This window comes from Barbus barbus, assembly GCF_936440315.1.
Source record: "Barbus barbus genome assembly, chromosome: 43".
Classification (NCBI taxonomy): Eukaryota; Metazoa; Chordata; class Actinopteri; order Cypriniformes; family Cyprinidae; genus Barbus; species Barbus barbus.
This window is the reverse complement of record NC_136721.1, coordinates 10174493-10193699: the sequence shown is the minus strand read 5'-3', so window position 1 is coordinate 10193699 and position 19207 is coordinate 10174493. Positions and strand designations below refer to the sequence as shown.

Below are 19207 nucleotides of genomic sequence, written 5' to 3'. Positions count from 1 at the left end.
TACATTTGTATACATCTTGATAATTACAAAGAAATTGTTGAGCAATGTCTCACTGAGGTGAAACATTCCAGATATAGTGCTAAATTGGCTGTAAAAGTAGAACGGCCAGTACAAATGATATGCTTTTGAAACATTTGTGGCATTGCCACTGTAACAGCATTACATATTTACACTTACATTCACATCCCATTAAATACTTAAGTTTTAAACACGTTTAATATATTTTCATTTGTGGATTGTGTGATTCCTGTGCTGCACTATTTTGAGACTGAGGCGGTGTCTATAAACATACCGTGCTGCCTACCTAGAGAGAATTTTTGAGAACCATCTGTTAATTCGAAACCGAAAATACTGTCTAGGAAGTGCTCTCACTAGGGTTTGCGACCATCTTGCGCATGCGCAGTGACTCATTCTACTCACCGTCATGGCGGCTCCCATAGACCTCGAGTTAAAGAAGGTAAAAAGGGGTTTACAGATTTATTCATTGAAACTAAACGGTTCTATTGCTTCGTCGTTATAAATTTAGCAAGTAAAGGTGTTTTTAAGCTCAGCTAAATTACAATTATGGTATAGAACTGTAAAAGCAATGTGATATACCAACATGTAACCTCGGTGCGTTATGAACCTGCTCATTTTGATTGATTGATTTTTGGTATAAGTCAAAATATAATAGACATTACACTTTTACTAATGTGAATTAATATGTATACATATATGAAACGGTGTAGTAAGCTTAGAAAATATATCTCTCATTTTGTATAATTGTTGGTTAACTTTGTTGCTGGCTATTCGTAACTACGATATTTTTGATGCAATCTATGATTACCATTAAAAATGTTTTGCAAAAATAGAAAGACTACCCTTCCTCAGGTTCCTCTATAATAACTTCCTCATTCACATCCAATACAAACATGTTTAAAATCTCTTTTAACTCAAACTGCAATCCTCATATCTGTATGCCACAGGCCTTTGCAGAACTGCAGGCTAAAATGATTGACACCCAGCAAAAGGTGAAGCTGGCTGACCTGCAGATCGAACAGCTGAGCCGCATGAAGAAGCACTCCAACCTCACGCACGCAGAGATCATGGCACTTTCTAACAGCACCCGCATGTATGAGGGAGCGGGACGCATGTATGTGCATTTTTGTTGGTGTAAAATCTGCCTTGAATGAGAATAATTTACTCTGTTCATTGTTTTGACCACCTTCTCACTTTTTTCCAGGTTCATTTTACAGTCAAAAGATGAGATCGCCAATCAGCTTTTGGAAAAGCAGAAGACGGCGGATGAGAAGATCAAGGAGCTTGAGGTAAGTTAGGAGCACAAAAACATGTCAGCACCTCGGTGCTGTTAATTTTCAGGAATACTTATTTACATGTTTACATCTGGTATTAACATCCATCTCTTAAGATCCGATCACCAGAGGTGTCAAATACTTGAGTAATTTTACTTGATTACGTAAGCATTATTTTGGGGGATTTTTACTTTATTCAAGTACAATTTAAACTGACTACTTGTACTTTTTTGATTACATTTCTGAAGAAACAACAGTACTTTTTACTCCTTACAATTTTATTTCAACTTAAAAAGTACATTTTTATTTTATATTATGCACATTAAATATGGTAAACGGAAGCTCAAACGTGCGTGCTTGACATGAGAACCAATGGTCATTGTTTTCACGCATCAAGCACACAGTTCTACTTCAGTTGTGACTTTCATCAGGTAAATGTCTGGGTTCAAAAGTTCACCATCAAATCTGAGGAAGCATGCTGTGGCAGCAAAGTTGTGTTTCCCCCCCAGAAAAGTTTATTCATTATCTTTCTGTTTTGATAGAGCCATTAGCTGTGTAATATATTGGCTGAATGCACATAAAATCAGTGATGAAAATTTAAATATAATTAATATTTTTGTGGGAATTATTATTATTTTTTTAATTAAATGTTACAAATCTCCAAAAAAGTGTTTAAATGAACTTTGTATGTTCACTTAATTGTAATTCATGTTGTGATGTTCTTACCAGGTAGTGGATAAGTTGTTTTAATAATGTCATTATGTGACACATTGAGTAGGAATTTGGACTCTCAATTAATATTTTTTAAAATCTTAATAATTACATGATTTGCTCATTAATTCATATAATCAGTCACTAATTATGTAGCAATATTTTCTGAGAAAAAGCCAAAATAAAAATGCCCCAAATAAACAATTAAAAGATTAATTATCCTTTTAGAAAGTGACGTAGACCACACAAAAAAGTGGCCTTTCAAAACGTTAATGTTGTATATTTTAATTCTATGACTTTCCTCATTAATTCAGCCCATTCTGTCTGGAATATGTTTCTAACCTCTGCATCACATTGCAGGGATCGCAACATTTCTAAATTCCTGGTAGCCCTTCGGGCAGGTACTCTTCAGATTTTGGTAGCCCGAAAATGTATTTAACTAGCCCAAATAAAATAAAGACCATAAATGTCAATCAAAAACATTTTCAATACACAAATATCAATGAATATCAAGGAAAGACTTTTATTTGACTATTTACAAGGTATCTGCAGAATTCTTAATTTAAGGCAATTTAAAAAATTATTTCTTATACCATTTAACGTATTTAAAACTGTCTAAGGCCTTAAAAACTCAAATTTAAGGACCCGTGGGAGCAATGTTCCCTCTAATTGTTTTTCTTGCTGAGCAAAACTTTTCTCTATTGGCCGGATATTTCGGGCACCTGAGCAAAAGCATCCTTTATACCAGACCTGTACAGCATGAACGCAAAAAAGTGTGTAACTTTTAACTTGAATGTGTTATTTATATTTGATTTGACCCTTGATGTAACTAAATGATGTACATTTCAGGTTACCTGAGAAAACATTTTTACTGTAAAATACACTGCAGTTCAAAAGTTTGGATCAATAAAGTTTTTTAAAGACGTTTCTTATGCTCATCAAGGCTGTATCTATTTGATAAAAAAATACTGAATATTATTTCACAAAATAATATTATGAAATATTATTGCAATTTAAAATAAACTTTCTATTTTAATATACTTTAAAATTGTATTAATTCCTGTGAAGCAAAGCAGTATTTTCAGAGTCACATGATCCTTTAGAAGTCATTCTAATATGCTGATTTTTAATCAATGTTGGAAACTGTTGTACTGCTTTTTTATTTGATTAAATTTTTTATACTGTATTTTTTTGGGACCTGTGATATTTTGAAAAAATAAAAAGTTAAAAAGAACAGTGTTTAGTCAAAATAGAGATTTTGTGTTACAATATAAACTATTCATAAGTTTGGGGTCAGAAATGTTTTTCTTTCTTTTTTAAAGATACTTTAAAAAAGTTTAAAGAAAGTTCAATAAACTTTATTCAGCAAGGATGTGTTAAATGGATAAAATTGATAGTAAAGACTTCTATTGTTAGAAAATATTTCTATTTTGAATAAATGCTGTTCTTTTAAGGTTTTTTACTAATATCGCATAGAATTTAGGATGGATAGCGTGGGACGCAGGCAATGATTTCCTTCCGTGCTGCGATACCGGCAAAAAGTTGGGATCAAACGATTAATTTGCGCTAAAATATTAAATATTAATCACATGCATTAACACGTTAACATTGACAGCCCTAATATATAAATAGACACACAAATACAGCATATATTTAGAAAATATTTACATGTATTTATGTGTATATTTGTTTATATAAATTGTATCATATATAAATATATTTAATATATAAATGTAACCTATTTTTCTTAAATTTATGTTTCTTAAATATACATGTGTGTGTATTTATATATACATAATAAATATACACAGTACACATATTATGTAAACAAAAACTTATTTTGGATGCGATTAATCGCAAGTATTTGTTTGACAGCACAAGTAAAATACATATACAGATTGCACAGAACAGCTTTAGTATGCTGTATGCAGCGACACAGCTAATTTTCTTTGGGTAAAAGTTAAGAAACTATATATAGATCATATCTGAAGTTCTGTGAATGGATTTGATATATTTTTGTAAATAACCAATTAGTCCATTTCAATCATCATGTTTGTGTTTAAAAATAGCAATGATACAATTCAGATATAGCTAAAATAATATTGGGATATGTTGCAGACCTTGTTTTCATTTTTTGAAATATATTAGCATTAATATAATTGTTATTTTACTGTTTTGTGCTTTACACAACTGTTAAGAATGTGGGTTCAATAAGGATTTTTTTTCAAGGAAATTGATGCTTTTGTTTAGCAAGGATGCTTTAAATTGAGCAAAAGTAACAATGTTATGAAATATTTCTATTTAAGACAAAATGTATCACGGTTTACACAAAAATATTAAGCAGCACAACTATTTTCAACACTGATTATTAAAAAAAATGTCTCTTGAGCACCAAATCAGCATATTCAAATAATTTCTGAAACATCATGTGACACTGACCGCTGGAGTGGTTGCATAAACTTAAAAAAACAAACATAAAATTTTAATTTTAATATTTCACAATAATACTGTTTTGCTATGTGTACTCATGAAATGAAATTCAATCACAAGTGGTCACAGGAGATTCATTTAAAGTGCATATGGTGTAAGTGGTAATGCATTTAGGTTGACCACTCGTGATCAGATCACCCAAGACGATGTTAATAGGTGTAAATAGAACCTATATCTTGTATTTGTAGCCAGATTATACCTATAGTTTTTCTTCTTCTTAAATGAAAAAAGTGTCAGAAAGCTTTAAGTAATTGAAATTACTTTGTCATGGTTCAAATGACACTGGACAACATTTATTTTTTATGCACATTGATTGGTGTATAAATAGTGTTTTAATGCACAGAGAATTTTAGTCTTGTGTGTGTGGCTTTACACAGGAGGAATGCTTAACTTCTCTTTCTTTAGAAACGCAAATGCTTGTGTGGTTATTTTTTCCCCTTGAGCTGTTTTGCAAGTAGACTCAGAATTTCACGCTCTGTGTTTGTGGGCAGAAGCCCTGTCTTGTTTAGCTCCACGGTGTGTTCAGAGGGAGGTATGTGTGCTTAAAATGATACGTCACAGCGTTCCCATCACTATGGTAAAACTACATGAGCTACAGAGCCCTCATCATATACTTATCTTCTCATAAACATTCACATGCTGCATGTTATATTATTAGTGTCATCCTTTCACCTTCACTTTTCCTTTATTTGGCATGAAGTTCAGCCAACCCTCCATGTTTGTTTTTGTAAAATACTGACGAATTTGTGAGGTTTCTGAGAAAGCTGCACTGGAAGTTTGTAGGTACTCTGAAAAAATGATGAAAGGACTGACGTATTCATTCTTGATTTGACTTACCAAGAACTCATTGTAGGAAATTGTGATGTCAGATTACATCGTCGTCATCGACGTGGGCTTCTATGAAAATGATTGATGCAATTGATGCAGTGGCACATCATGTTATTTCTTTTGTGGGGCAATCTATCGTAGATGTTGTCACAGGTCTTTTCAAGGTTCAAATTTAAATGATCTGCTCTTTTGAGGTTGAAATTGGATTGCTTGTTTGTTCATTTTTTGAGGGATTTCTAATTGCGTCCTAATTTAGCTTAGATATTATAGGCAGAGTCCAAAGATTTCTTTCTGATCATTCTTCTTCCTTTTTTTTTTTTTTTTTATACTGTAACCAAATTTAAAAGTCAGCCATTCTTTTAAAGAGCTATATTGTTTTATGTATGGAATGTATGTATTACTGTAAGTATTTTATAATCCTATTACATTTAGTTTTTCTAAAATATAATTATCGTTACAGATCAAAAGTTTTAAAGAAATGAATGAATGATGGATTAAATTGATCAAAAGTGACAAAGGCATTTATAATTTTTTAAATAAATGCTGTTCTTTTGAACTTTTTATTCATAAAAGAATCCTAAAAAAAATATATATCACAATTTCCACAAAAATGCTTTGATAATAAGAAATGAATGAAGGATCACGTGACACTGTTAAGACGAACAGTTTTGCAAATTGGAAATATGTCTATTAATTTTAGTTTATAACGTAAAATATGCATAGAACATAATATAGAATATAATAGTAAAACATAATTAACAAGCTGAAGAAAGCATCTGTCACACATGAAACAGCACAAGCACTTAGTACGTCGCATTACACTTTGTTCTGTGGTCATTGTTCAAATGCATATTACTATATTAAGTATCCAGTCCGTAATGAAATTACGACACTGCTTGTGCTTGCAAAATTACTAACCAAATACAAAATTGACTGTATTTGGTGCTTAATGGGTGTTTATTTCAGACCCTCTGTGTAACACTAGCACACCGTTATGCAGCACATGAAGCTGAAATCCTGAGCTTTGAGTTTGTGACCACATCAGTCACAAAGTGAACAAAAGCGTTCACATGCTTCTCATTGATGTCAATGACAGAGAGAAAAGGCAGCTGTTCAGGTGTTTACCTGAAACTCAGGTGCGTGTGTGGACCACCTGTAGCCTCATGGGAGGTCCTGCTTTCTGATCAGAGGCCTTCTGTGTCAAACAGCTTTCATATCAGTGCAGGTATTTTTAACTTGCTTGACATGAGTGGGATACAGCAGGCTTTTGCTGAAAACTTCCTCATATTTGCATTTTTCTTACTCAAGATATGACCCCGGTCAGGTGCAATGTTTTAATGAAGCAGTGCAGCCTGTCATCGATGTGTCACAGCAAGAGAAGTGCTTCTATTCATTATGCCTGAAAGATATTTTAAGACTATGCAAGTTTGGAAAATTTCATGACAAGGATGAGAGGAAGCATTTATTTCCTTATGATGGGAATTTAAACCCGTGTTCTAAAAATACTGGTAATTTTAGACAATGCACAATGTTGGTTTAGTGATGCTTTAAGAATGATCCAATTGCTTATCAGACTAAATAAACTTTTAATCAGTCCATGAATGTCTTGATTACTGTAAAATTCACTCATTTTTCAGTATTATCCCACCTCATGTCAACAGTACATTGATCATATTTAAGCAGAATGTGGGTTATCAGTGCAGACAAATTGTGTCACAGCCCCTTGAGATAACTGTATAAAGCGATGTGACCTGTAATGCAGTGAGACATTTAGTAGATGAGGTACAGTAGTCTACCTCCCTTTTCATCTGTCTGGGTCTGATGTGTCATGCAGAATCATCGCTTCATCTCTCTCCAGAACTTGAACATGTAGATCAAATCTCTTTTTGATCAAGTCATGACCTTGTGCAAGTATTTACCCTTTGGCTATGAACATCAAGTATCAGAAGTATAGAGTATAGACACTAAATCCTTTCTTTTTTATATACAATACTTGTCTTAATTATTTTTTTATAGTAGAGATGGCCGTTTTTAATTGATTATGAGTTTTAAATTTTATAATAAATGTTTTAAATTACAATTAAATTTAAAATGAAGATTTAATAACTATTTATAAATATACATTACCATTTAAATGTTTGGGGTCAGTATGATTTATTTAAAGAAATTGATACTTGTAAAGTATTAAATTCAGCATTCAGTTAATCAAAAGTGACAGTAAAGACTTTTGTTACAAAATATTTTTATTTCAGTCTGTTTTTTAAAATTTCTATACATCTAAGAATTCTTTAAAAAAAAAAGTGTCATGATTTTCACAAAACAATTAAGCCATAATTATTAAATATTAAACAGTTAATCAGACTGGAGTTATGGCTGTCAAAAATTCAGATTACTCTATACTTGATCAAATAAATGCAGCCTTGGTGAGCATAAGAGACTTGTTTTAAAAACAGGCCCCAAACCTTGATAGGTAGTCTATAAACTTTAGCTACATCTGCTTTGAGTGACACTGCACACGTATGATGTCAGAGTGATGTGGGTAATGCATTTCCTTGTTTATCCAAGATGTCAATGTAAATCGGTTTACATAATTTGAATAATGTATTTAACTAATCAATTACTCATCTACTTCCCAACTTTGCATATGTGCATCCGTTGCTTCACTTATAGCTATTTACATTGTTTGCAGGAACTGTACATTTAAAAGGCAAATGAGCTGAGAGGAAGTGTACCTGAAGTGTGCATGAGGGCTGTGCGATCATGGGCGTTCACTCATATGCAGTATTTCTGAGCTTTGTGTGTGTTCTGCGTCGTGTCTGGGCCTGTCTGTCTTTGGCTGTGGTGCGCTGGGCAGTTTGGGTGTAATTCCAGGCTCGGCTGCAACATCATCCTGAATAAATGCAGGGCTGGTGACTCCTGGAAAGAGGCCCAGGGCTTCCCTGATGGTGCAGCCCAACCCCTTCGTAAGAAGTCCCTTGTAAACCCGATGACACCTTAAAGAAATTTATTCTTAACTGCTATTTTCTTCTTATTTTCCGACTTAAAAATACATGTAAGAAAATGTTATATAATGTTAAATAATGTTCTTATCTTTTTTTCATAAGATTGTTCTTAGGACAAAACTTCCTTAAAATATTTACAAATTCTTAAAAATAATGACCTCTTAGAGTTAAAGTGTCTTAAAGTGTTAGTTCATCCAAAAAGGAAAATTCTGCCATTTAATTACCCTCATGTCGTTCCAAACCCCTAAGACCTTCGTTCATCTTCGGAACACAAATGAAGATATTTTTGATGGAATCTGAGAGCTCTCTGACCCTCCCATAGACAGCAAGGATATTACCACGATCAATGCAGAAACGTAGCAAGGACATCGGTAAAATAGTCCATTTGACATGAGGGGTTCAACTGTAATTTTACAGAGCTTACATTCAGCATACGAGCTTTGTTGCTTATATTCAGCATGCAAGCGCTCTCTACTGCATGTAAACAACACTCATTACATTCAAACTTAATTTGTAGATGAATGAATTTTCACCTGTTTGAACTCGTTACCTGTATAAAAGACACCTGTTCACACACTCAATCAATCAGACTCCAACCTCTCCACTATGGGCAAGACCAAAGAGCTGTCTAAGGACACTAGGGACAAAATTGTAGACCTGCATAAGGCTGGGATGGGCTACAGGACAATAGGCAAACAGCTTGGTGAGAGGGCAACAACTGTTGGCGCAATTATTAGAAAATGGAAGAAATTCAAGTTGACTGTCAATCTCCCTCGGACTGGGGCTCCATGCAAGATCTCGCCTCGTGGAGTATCAATGATCCTGAGAAAGGGGAGGACTACACTGGAGGACCTGGTCAATGACCTGAAGAGAGCTGGGACCACAGTCTCAATGGTTACCATTAGTAACACACTACACCGCCATGGATTAAAATCCTGCAGCGTGTGCAAGGTCCCCCTGCTCAAGCCAGCACATGTCCAGGCCCGTCTGAAGTTTGCCAAAAACCATCTGGATGATCCAGAGGAGGCGTGGGAGAAGTTTATGTGGTCAGATAAGACCAAAATATAACTTTTTGGTATAAACTCCACTCGCCGTGTTTGGAGGAAGAAGAAGGATGAGTACAATCCCAAGAACACTATCCCAACCGTGAAGCATGGGGGTGGAAACATCATGCTTTGGGGGTGCTTTTCTGCAAAGGGGACAGGACGACTGCATCGTATTGACGGGAGGATGGATGGGGCCATGTATCACGAGATTTTGGGAAACAACCTCCTTCCCTCAGTAAGAGCATTGAAGATGGGTCGTGGCTAGGTCTTCCAGCATGATAGTGACCCCAAACACACAGCAAGGGCAACAAAGGAGTGGCTCTGTAAGAAGCATTTCAAGGTCCTGGAGTGGCATAGCCGGTCTCCAGACCTGAACCCAATAGGAAATCTATGGAGGGAGCTGAAACTCCGTGTTGCCCAGCGACAGCCCCAAAACCCGAAAGATCTGGAGAAGACCTGTATGGAGGAGTGGGCCAAAATCCCTGCTGCAGTGTGTGCAAACCTGGTCAAGAACTACAGGAAACGTCTGACCTCTGTAATTTTAAACACAGGTTTCTCTACCAAAGTTCTATTTTTCTATTGTATCAAATACTTATTTCATGCAATAAAATGGAAATTATTCAAAAATCAATTCAAAATGTGATTTTCTGGATTACAATTTTCTGGATATTCTGTCTCTCACAGTTGAGGTGTACCTACGATGAAAATTACAGATCTCTCCATTCTTTGTAAGTGGGAAAACTTGAAGAATCGGCAGTGCATCAAATACTTATTTGCCCCACTGTAACTAAAACACACAAAAGATCATAAAGGCATAGAAAAATTAATCTATATGAATCAAGTCATTTATATGAATCTAAATCTTGTAAAGAGGCACAATCGCTTATCTTTAAGCTAGTCTTTCATTTGCATAAACAATGATTGACATGCATACATAAAGCGCATCACACGTGGTAAATACAGAAGCTTGTGTGCTAGAACAAGGTTCGAGCTTCTTTGTTTTCAAGATGAGCTTTAAAAAAATGCATTCTTGTCTGTGAATTCTGCCCCAGACACACGTTTTCCACTTATCCAGACGTCATAATCAATTGTTGGTTTTAAGGTCAATTCACACTGCGTTGGTAGCCAACCGAATACAGTTCGTCACTTCTCAGACATTCCAAGACCCGACAAACGCCGATTTTACATGTTCAGTTAGTGAAAACAAGCGCCAACCAATGCCAACAGATGCCAAGAGGGGTAACACACTGATCAAACAAAACCGAGACGAACTTGTTTGTTGGCGTCTGTCGGTGCAGTGTGAATTGGCTCTTAAGGGCACCGATATAATGATGGTGATTGTTAGCATTTGAAAGACAACCCCTGAGTCACACAAATGTTTCAGAAGCCTCCTTGCTTTTTTAACGCCCGTGTACAGTCAAACCGCATAGCTGCCATTTTCCGCCTAGTACATACTGAGACCGCATTTAGACCACAGGGAGCAAATGAACTCATGGCTCCTTTGGCCTCTGTATTCACTCAGCCCAGACGCAAAGCAATACGTTACGAGGTAACACGATGTTGTCAGCATCTGAGCGTCGCCTTGGCCTACTCACCACCCTCGTGATCCCCATACATGACTGATGACTCCTGGGGTGACAATAACCCCACTGCTGGTTCCATTATGAGCTCATAATTGGCCCGCGATGCAGGTGGGCTGTGTGCCCGCAGCGGGGGGAGGGTCTGTTGTGAAGCGTGTGAGAAAACCTGTTGACAGGGCTGTTATGGATCTGTCAGCCCCCTTCCCTGAGTCTCACCAGGGTATTGTTTGCTGCATTTGCAGTGAAAGATGTGAGAAGCTTGTTATTAATACTCCAGAGGCAGCGGGAGGGAGATGCTGCAGATTTAGTTGCATGGCTTGGGTGTCAGTGCATGGGACAAATGTCCTTACATGGCACTTTCATGCCCACATCTTCTTTGAGACGCATGATGGGTCTCCTCACACCCGCTGTGCTGCCCCTCATTTGGCTTTGTACCCTTGAGCTTGGCAGTGTCACAGAATTATACTTTCTTTTTAAGAGTGCCCGTCAAATTTGGCAGGGACGTTTTTTAGTGCATGCTCAAAGAATTTGGAAGAGAAAATAAAACAAATAATTGTGTGTAATGCATCTCTAAAAATCTAAATTAAAATGTTTTTTTTTTATTTAATATTAGGTTATTTAGTTTATTTATTTAGTTTTTCTGTCTATCAAAAAATATACCACCGTTCAGATGTTTGCGGTTGGTAAGATCCTTTAATGTTTTTGAAAGAAGAGTCTTATACTTGCTATGGCTGCATTTATTTGATCAAAAATAAATGGTGATAAAATGAAATATTTCTACAATTTAAAATAACTGTTTTATATTTTAATATTTAGTTTATCCTGTGATGGCAAAACTGAATTTTCTGCAGCAATTATTCCATTCTTAAGTGTCACATGATCCTTCATAAATCTTTTCTTGTTGATAGCGTGAGGTTATTGATGCTTCTGGAAACAGTGTAAACATAAAATGAAGCATGAATTTATATTGGACTATAAAAAACCAAACGCAGAGAGGGGACTTTGCCTTGTCATTTGCCATGTCCACCACACTGTCGCAACTGACATTCATGGATTCCTCACCCCTCCATTTTTATGTAGGTGTTTCTGTAATTATCATAATAACAACAATCAAAACTACAGTTTATCTTTGCTGCATTCAAGGCCAGTGCACCAGATACAACTAAAGTTCCTGTTTCAGCGGCACTCCTAAGAATACACCTTTTGTTTCTGCAAGACAAACATTCCTGCAGCTCAAAGCCAGTTTGTGCTTTCACGTCAAAATAAAGCATTTCACCCCGAGGCATCTTCCACCTCCATTTCTCTAGAATTATATTGCTGCAGCCACATTCCTTTTGCAGTTATTTGTGTTATACTTTGCTAAAGCTGAATCTTAACACATGAAGATCTGCAACTCTTCTTTGCCGCTCATCCGTTCCCTTTGCGGCAGGTCAGCGCTTTTCAGAAGCGTCACCTCTGCCTCTCGTAGCGGAGCCGGCAACAACAAAGGGCTCTTTTACGGCGGTGTCTGCGCAGACTATCTGCCCTGTCATCTGTGCTCTGACAGAAGTCACTATAGGCGGCCCTCACTCCCATGAGAGGATCCATTCAGGCCACAACAATGAAGGCTTCTGCAGCCTGATTCAGAGCGAACCGCAGAAGAGAGAGCCACAAGACCTCTCTTTGTGCCTTCTTCCGCATTGTTCTGGGAAGGTCAGTCTTCTGAGGTATCATTATCCGCATGGAGAATAGTGTTTCCATAACACGTGTTTGGGCAAAGGGGAATCCCCATTAACTGCTGGACTCATACCTTTGATGATAACCGGTTTAGTCCTGAATTTGGTGCATCGATTGATCTTATATGTTTAATTTAATTTATTTTTCTGTTCCTGATGACTTTTAATATTCCATTGTTACTGTTGAGATTATTTTAAGTGTCACAACTGAATTCAGAAATCAAGTTTTCTCTGTGTGTGCTGTAAAAATTATCCTGTTAAATTTATGGCAGATGGCAGTATAATTCTGTAACAATAAGTACAGTAAATATTTACGCATATTTACAGAACAACCTGTAATTTTCTAAAGAATTTGCCAGAACACACTTCTACTAAAACATTTAAAATATACTGAAAATCACAATTAATAACAGACACACTAAGAATCATAAGTAGCTTTTCTGAGGTAAATACTAATATGCACAGTGTCACATAGGCAAATACAAAGCAATAAAATTATGCAATAAACATTAATTTACTTAAGTTGTAAAATAAAACCCTAACATACATAGTGTAAGAAACATACAAACTATAAGAGACACAAAAAAAAACGTGTGAAGTGTCATACAGGGAATTCTGGAAATGTCAGTTTAAGGGTTTTCAGTGTAAATGATAATATGCATTGATTTTTCCCCATAAATTCTACATTTAAAAGTGTTTTACTCTGAAATGTTACCTGTATATAGTGAGAGAACTTGCCATTAAACAAAAGTTTTTACTGTTGCATTTTACCAGTCTTTCACAGTTAAAATTACTATAATTTTGGGGGGGCTGGATTTAAATGGTTACATTTCATAGAGAAGATGTCCAAAACTGAGAAAGACACACACATTCAATATACCAAGCAGGACATTCATGGAGTCAAAAGATTGATTGTTTTACACTCAGCTCAGTCGAGCTGTGTAGGAGGCAAACGGCGCTTAGTTAGGATCGTTTCTGTTCCTGAACTTAACAGCTAGTTTCAGCTTGCCTAAACACGGGTATAATAGTAGTCAACACAAACAGTCTTCTGCTGAATTTTCCATGCGTCTCTGAAGCTTCTTTTCTTTTGCATATGATTCACAGAGCATACAGGGAAGAGGATTCCCCTTCAGTTATTCAGCTCACGTTCCAGTGCTGTTTTTATAGCATACGTGCCCCACCCAAAACACAAACCAGATAAATCAGTAAATAAACCACAGGAATAAATGTTTATCTTCTTCAGTGCAGCAGCTGATTCAAACCAATAGTCTTTTAGAATGATTTATTAAAAGAATCAACTCATTTGCTCAGGAATGGGACTGCACAGGCCATGCTTTGTGTTTTCAAATGTAACAAACATATTGGGCTTCACAACTGTTTTCAACATTGATAATAATGAGAAATGTTTTTGAGCACAAACTCAGCATAACGATTTCTGAAGGATCATTTGACAGTAAAGTCTAGAGGAATGACTGCTGAAAATTCAGCTTTCCAATCACAAAGATAAATTTCATTTGTAAATAACTTCAAATAAAAAAAGTTATTTTTAATTTCTGATAACATTTCACAATATTACAGTTTTTATTGTATTTTTGATCAATAAATATGGCCTTGTTGAGCATAAAAGGCGTCTTTCTCCCCAAACATTTGAATGTTAGTAGTTAACAGTGTCTTTTTGATGCCACTCGTCCAACTCTGTCAGATTGATGGAGAGGGTAATGCAACATTCCGTGCACCCCTGTTGGCCATTGTTTTCCCTCCTGTGTAATTTTCTGCCCTCTGAAATATTTTCATGACCTTTTCTCTGCCTTTCCAACACTGTGACCTATAAATGGCTGTTTTTTTCTGTGGGGAGGTATGGGCACGCTGATATCAATTGTTGTCGTATCTCTTATCATGCTTGCTCAGTGAAAATGACCCTCCTCCTTATGGCATGCAGACTTATCACAAAACATATGCCATGATGTGAAAAACCCATCAGACCTCACCCTCTCATTAAAAACAAGCAAGCATGTTGATAACCTGTATCATCTGCATCTACAAACGCACATACAAAAATCCCAAAATACACAAGCAGTTTTACGTAAACAGGCCGGACGAGGTTCCGAAAATAAACCTTCTCTTCAATGAACAATTGGCCCTTGCTTTTTATAGGACAAAGTTTGGATATTTGTCTCATTCCACATCCTTGTTTTGCTTATTTGTGACACATTTGGCATAGTTGAATGGAAAATATGCTTGTATGAATAAAAGCGCAACCAAATACCTCTCTTTTCATGCAATAATCAACACGTGTACATGTTACTAGAAAAACAAGACAATGCACTCAAAACCCAGTGAAACAAAGAATTAGCTTCTTTTTTTTTTTATTCTAAGCCACCAAAAGTTTCAATTCTGTAACTCACCCTCATGTTGTTCCAAATCTATAATTCATCTTTGAACCTTTTTTTTAAGTGAAACTTAGGAGATTTCTGTCCCTCCATTGAAAATCCATTCCTCCAAAACCACTTCAAAAAGGAGATTGTAAAAATTTAATCGACAAATTTAAGACACAATCGCTTCATTTCAAGAACCAAAAAGGTCTGTATTATCAGTACCATGCCAATTTAAGAAGCATCTCACACTGAAGTCACTTTCAAACCAAGCAACGTCCTGTTGTTCAATGTGAATCCACATTGCAAAATCTGTGTGGAGAAATCATTCATCCTCACATGCAATTCGCGATTGCGTGGATTCCTATTGAAATGACTGGATTTCACCCATTCAAATTTGCCAAACATCAGCAAATGTAACCATACCTTAACACAAAAAATGGGTCATCAACCATACCTACACAAGTAACTTTTCTCTCTTTTTTTTTAATTTAAGTTTTAAATTTTTGGCATTTTGTCTTTAAGATAGGACAGTGTAGAGTAGAGAGGAAGTGAAGTGGGAGAGAGAGGGTGGTGGGATCGGGAAAGGTACTCGAGCCGGGATTCGAACTTGGGTCGCCCACAATGCAACACCGTTAAATGTAACTTTTCTAAATATCACATTTACCTTTGTTTGGTGAGTTTTTATGGGTCAGTTCCAGCCATTTCAATAGGAATTAACAGCATTGGGAATTTTGTGTGAGGATGAAAGATTTTGCTTTGCGTTAAGTGGGTCATGCAGAATCACTTTGCATTGGTTAACTCGGTGAATCCATGTAACCAAATAGAACCAGTTGCGAAATCTGTGTGGGGAGAGCTTTTGTTCTCACACAAAATTTAAGATCACGTGGATTCCTATTGAAATGACTGGATTTTGAAAATTCGCCAAACATTGGTAAATGTAACTGCACCTAAAAACCTACTTTTACAATCTCTTTATGAACTTATTAAACTGTCCAGTTGTTGATGGAATGAACTTTCAATGACAGGACAGAAGTCTCTCGAATAATCTCATTAGAAACATCTTCATTTGTGTTTGAAAGTCCTACAGGTTTGGAACGCCATAAGGATGAGTAATTGATACAGAAATGTAGTTTTTGGGTGAACTTTCACTTTAAAGTTATTGTCATATCACTTGTCTTTTGAGAATCTAGCTAGTCGTGTGTGACTGAGGGGGGATGGAGGAAGGGTGGGGTTCCCAGACAGCAGTGAGCTAATGTGCAGTAATGCTTGGTTACAGATGTAAACACATGCCTATACTTTAATCATTACACAGATGTCGGCCCACAAGCCACATGTTTCGACCTACAACCACATAGAAGGACAGTCCAGCACACTTTTGGTTCTTTTGTGACGTCTCAAACCTTGATCTTGAAATTGTGATGCAAGATATAAAAAAGCTTTGCGCTTGATCAAGAATAATAAATGACTTCATAATGTGATATGTTTGGGTTATGTCAAAAATGGCTTTTTTCTTATTTATCTTGTGTTTGAGATGGTGCCACATCGCCTGGGGCAAAGGTTTTCTGAGTCTGTGTGTGTGTTGATGCGAACTGTGCATTTGACTCACTTCTTTTGCAACACATTGACGGAGGACTTCAGGTAGAGGCCTGTAACTGCAGAGTATCTCGGCCACTAACCAGGTGTCAGCCTGATTTCACATCCTGGCACGTGTTGTGTAACAACAGTCCTTTTAAACGTTCTCTAGCATGCAGCACCTTTGTTTTGATGGTCAGAAATGATCTGACTGAAAAAGGAAAGTTTTTTTTTGTATTTAGACACTCTGAAACTTTAACCTTACTCAACCTGAGCAATCAAAGTTTAATTAGTGTTAAAACCGTCTTTGAACATGATCCAAAAAAGATCATCTTATCTTATCACAAAGAATTTTACTAGCTCTGTCATGCAGTTTGAGGAGTAAAAGGGTGTGCTTAGACAGAAAAGCCTTCTGATGTTTCCGAACTTGAAGTTATAACCAACTTGTTTCTGTCTTTTCCCATTGTTTTCTCCACAGCAAAAGAAGACGTACCTGGAGCGCAGCGTTAAAGATGCGGAGGACAACATCAGAGAGATGCTGATGTCCAGGAGGGCCCAGTAAAATGCACCCACAACCATCCACGCGCCAAAAAAAAAAAAAAACTTCTCCATCACCTTTGTACACCATGCCCTTGGTTTGAACATGCTTTTGCATGTATTCGAGAATACTCGTGACCGCCAAGCTTGTGGGAGTCATTTGTCAGCTGAACACAGGAAGTTTATTTAGATTAATAGTTAAAAATGAATGTACTGTTGACCGTCTGTCTAATACTGATTTTTGTGATCTCTGACACCTGAGTATTTTATAGGTCTGTTTAAGTTATTGTTTTGTTCAACTGTTCTTTTTTTCTATGGTTTTGTAAAAATACAAAAAAAAAATTATGTAAGCAGGTGTTAACATGGTAATAAAGGTGACTGTTTAAAGACAAATCTGTGTGTATGTGTGTCATAGAGGCCTCAGAATAATAATTTAGATATGATCTGAAGGATGTAGTACTTCATTGCTGTGGGATTGCGGTGTTTGTGCCTCTACATCACTGGTTTCCTGTTAGTCCCTCTGGACATCCTCTTTCCCCCCTCATCTCGTGTCTGTGTCTCCTTTCTTGCGTTCTTCTGATCCTAGGCTGGTCTCTGAGAGAAATTTGTTGCATAAGCCTGTGAAAATTGAAACTGGAAAAAGAGAATTTCCCCATACTTCTGCTTAAATCTTCTCCAGACAGCCTTTCCTGTGTATTTCCTGTGTGCCGGCCTGCGTCTCATTCATTCGTGATGCAGATGTTTGTCTGCTTGATATCCTACTTCCTCAGAAGTCGACGAATTGCATAAATAAAGGAATAGAGAATCTTTCTAAATGTGAAGATTTGTAATTAATGAGGTCATTGTTATGCCACCCAATGAGGTTTTAGTTTTGGATCAATGTTTGGACCTAATGTTTACATGGCACTCATCACTACTTCATTCTGAACGGTCAGTCGCAGCATTCTGCTGTAAAATATGTATACATGAAGTGTTGTATATTATGTATATTAGTTTAATTAAGTGCATGCATTCATGTGCAGCTTAAAAGTTTGTTTTCAGTCAGACTAAAGTAATAGTTTGTCTTTCTATTAGTGCTATTTTAGTATAATTTATATATAATTGTAGTTTCTATTAGCATTTTCAATCTTGTTTAGTAATTTTGTGTTTTTGTAATTTTTTTATATAAATATTTCTATATCCACCTGGTATATTACCTTCAGTAAGAGTGGACGCGGCCATTTGTAAATTTTATGGGTCTGGCTTCCCGTGCCATCGGCTTCCAGCTATTTTTAGCTCGTTTTGCTGCTTGATATTACCAAATTGGTGTGTCTTACCATATTATGTTTATTTATTATATTAATTATGAACACACTTTGTAGCGCAAACAGTTTTACCGTTTACTGCACGTTACTGTTATTCTTCTCGTTATTTCCCTAGGCGGGAAATGAACCGGAAGTCTCGCACATCCACAGAAAAACGCTTACTTCCGTTGGCTTCCGTTGAAAAATGTTTTTCTTTCAGTTTTATAATTTTACTACTTAAACTTCAAAATTATTTAAATTAGTTACCAATGAATTTTTCATTTTCAAGTTTAAGGTTTTCATCTAATGTTTACAGTTAATTTTCTTTCAGCTCAATTTTAATCACCAAATCGATTTTAATAGTATAGCTGTCATTAACAATATCAACATGTTATGTTTGATGTAAACATTTTAGCTGGACTGAAATCAAGCTATTTTGTGAAAGTCTTGTAGGCCATTTAATCCTTGAAATATTTGATATTTTGCACAAAATCCTTTGTAGTTTTACTATAACTGTGGTACTTATAAGTACCGATAAGTTTTTGTTTTTGCCCCAGTCCTGTAATTTATTATTACATAGTTATGTAGAGTAAGTTAGAATCTCAGAATATAGCTCTATCTCAAACATATTCATTTCCATTTATAGATTTATTAGGTAAGTATCTGTGTTATAGGCTAAGTGGATGTACACTGGGTCGTTACAAAGATCCTGGTCACCCTGTCTGCTTTTACTGGCATTGTTTGGAAAAATATTAGATGCAGATCAGCTGTATCGG

The 19207-nt window shown here is 36.1% G+C and overlaps 1 protein-coding gene across 2 annotated transcripts; it reads left to right on the top strand.

The window, feature by feature from the left end:
* The first annotated feature begins 395 nt into the window (after positions 1 to 395).
* On the top strand, positions 396 to 17958 carry LOC306862425 (prefoldin subunit 1-like). Of its 2 annotated transcripts, none has more exons than XM_079405226.1 (4): positions 396 to 457; positions 966 to 1132; positions 1223 to 1307; positions 17090 to 17958. In XM_079405226.1, the coding sequence occupies exons 1-4, from the start codon at positions 425 to 427 to the stop codon at positions 17171 to 17173; spliced, it is 369 nt and encodes a 122-aa protein (XP_079261352.1). In that variant the 5' UTR covers positions 396 to 424; the 3' UTR covers positions 17174 to 17958. The 2 variants fall into 2 exon arrangements, with proteins under 2 accessions (XP_079261352.1, XP_079261353.1); XM_079405227.1 differs by lacking the exon at positions 396 to 457 and adding an exon at positions 464 to 612 and having other exon boundaries at positions 17090 to 17532.
* The last annotated feature ends 1249 nt before the right edge of the window (positions 17959 to 19207 follow it).

Excerpts from the sequence above, each read along its gene's own strand:
- LOC306862425 (XM_079405226.1), top strand. The coding sequence starts at position 425 with ATGGCGGCTCCCATAGACCTCGAGTTAAAGAAG. Across the intron at positions 458-965 it reads TAGACCTCGAGTTAAAGAAG|GCCTTTGCAGAACTGCAGGC; the intron begins GTAAAAAGGGGT and ends TGTATGCCACAG. Across the intron at positions 1,308-17,089 it reads AGAAGATCAAGGAGCTTGAG|CAAAAGAAGACGTACCTGGA; the intron begins GTAAGTTAGGAG and ends TTTTCTCCACAG.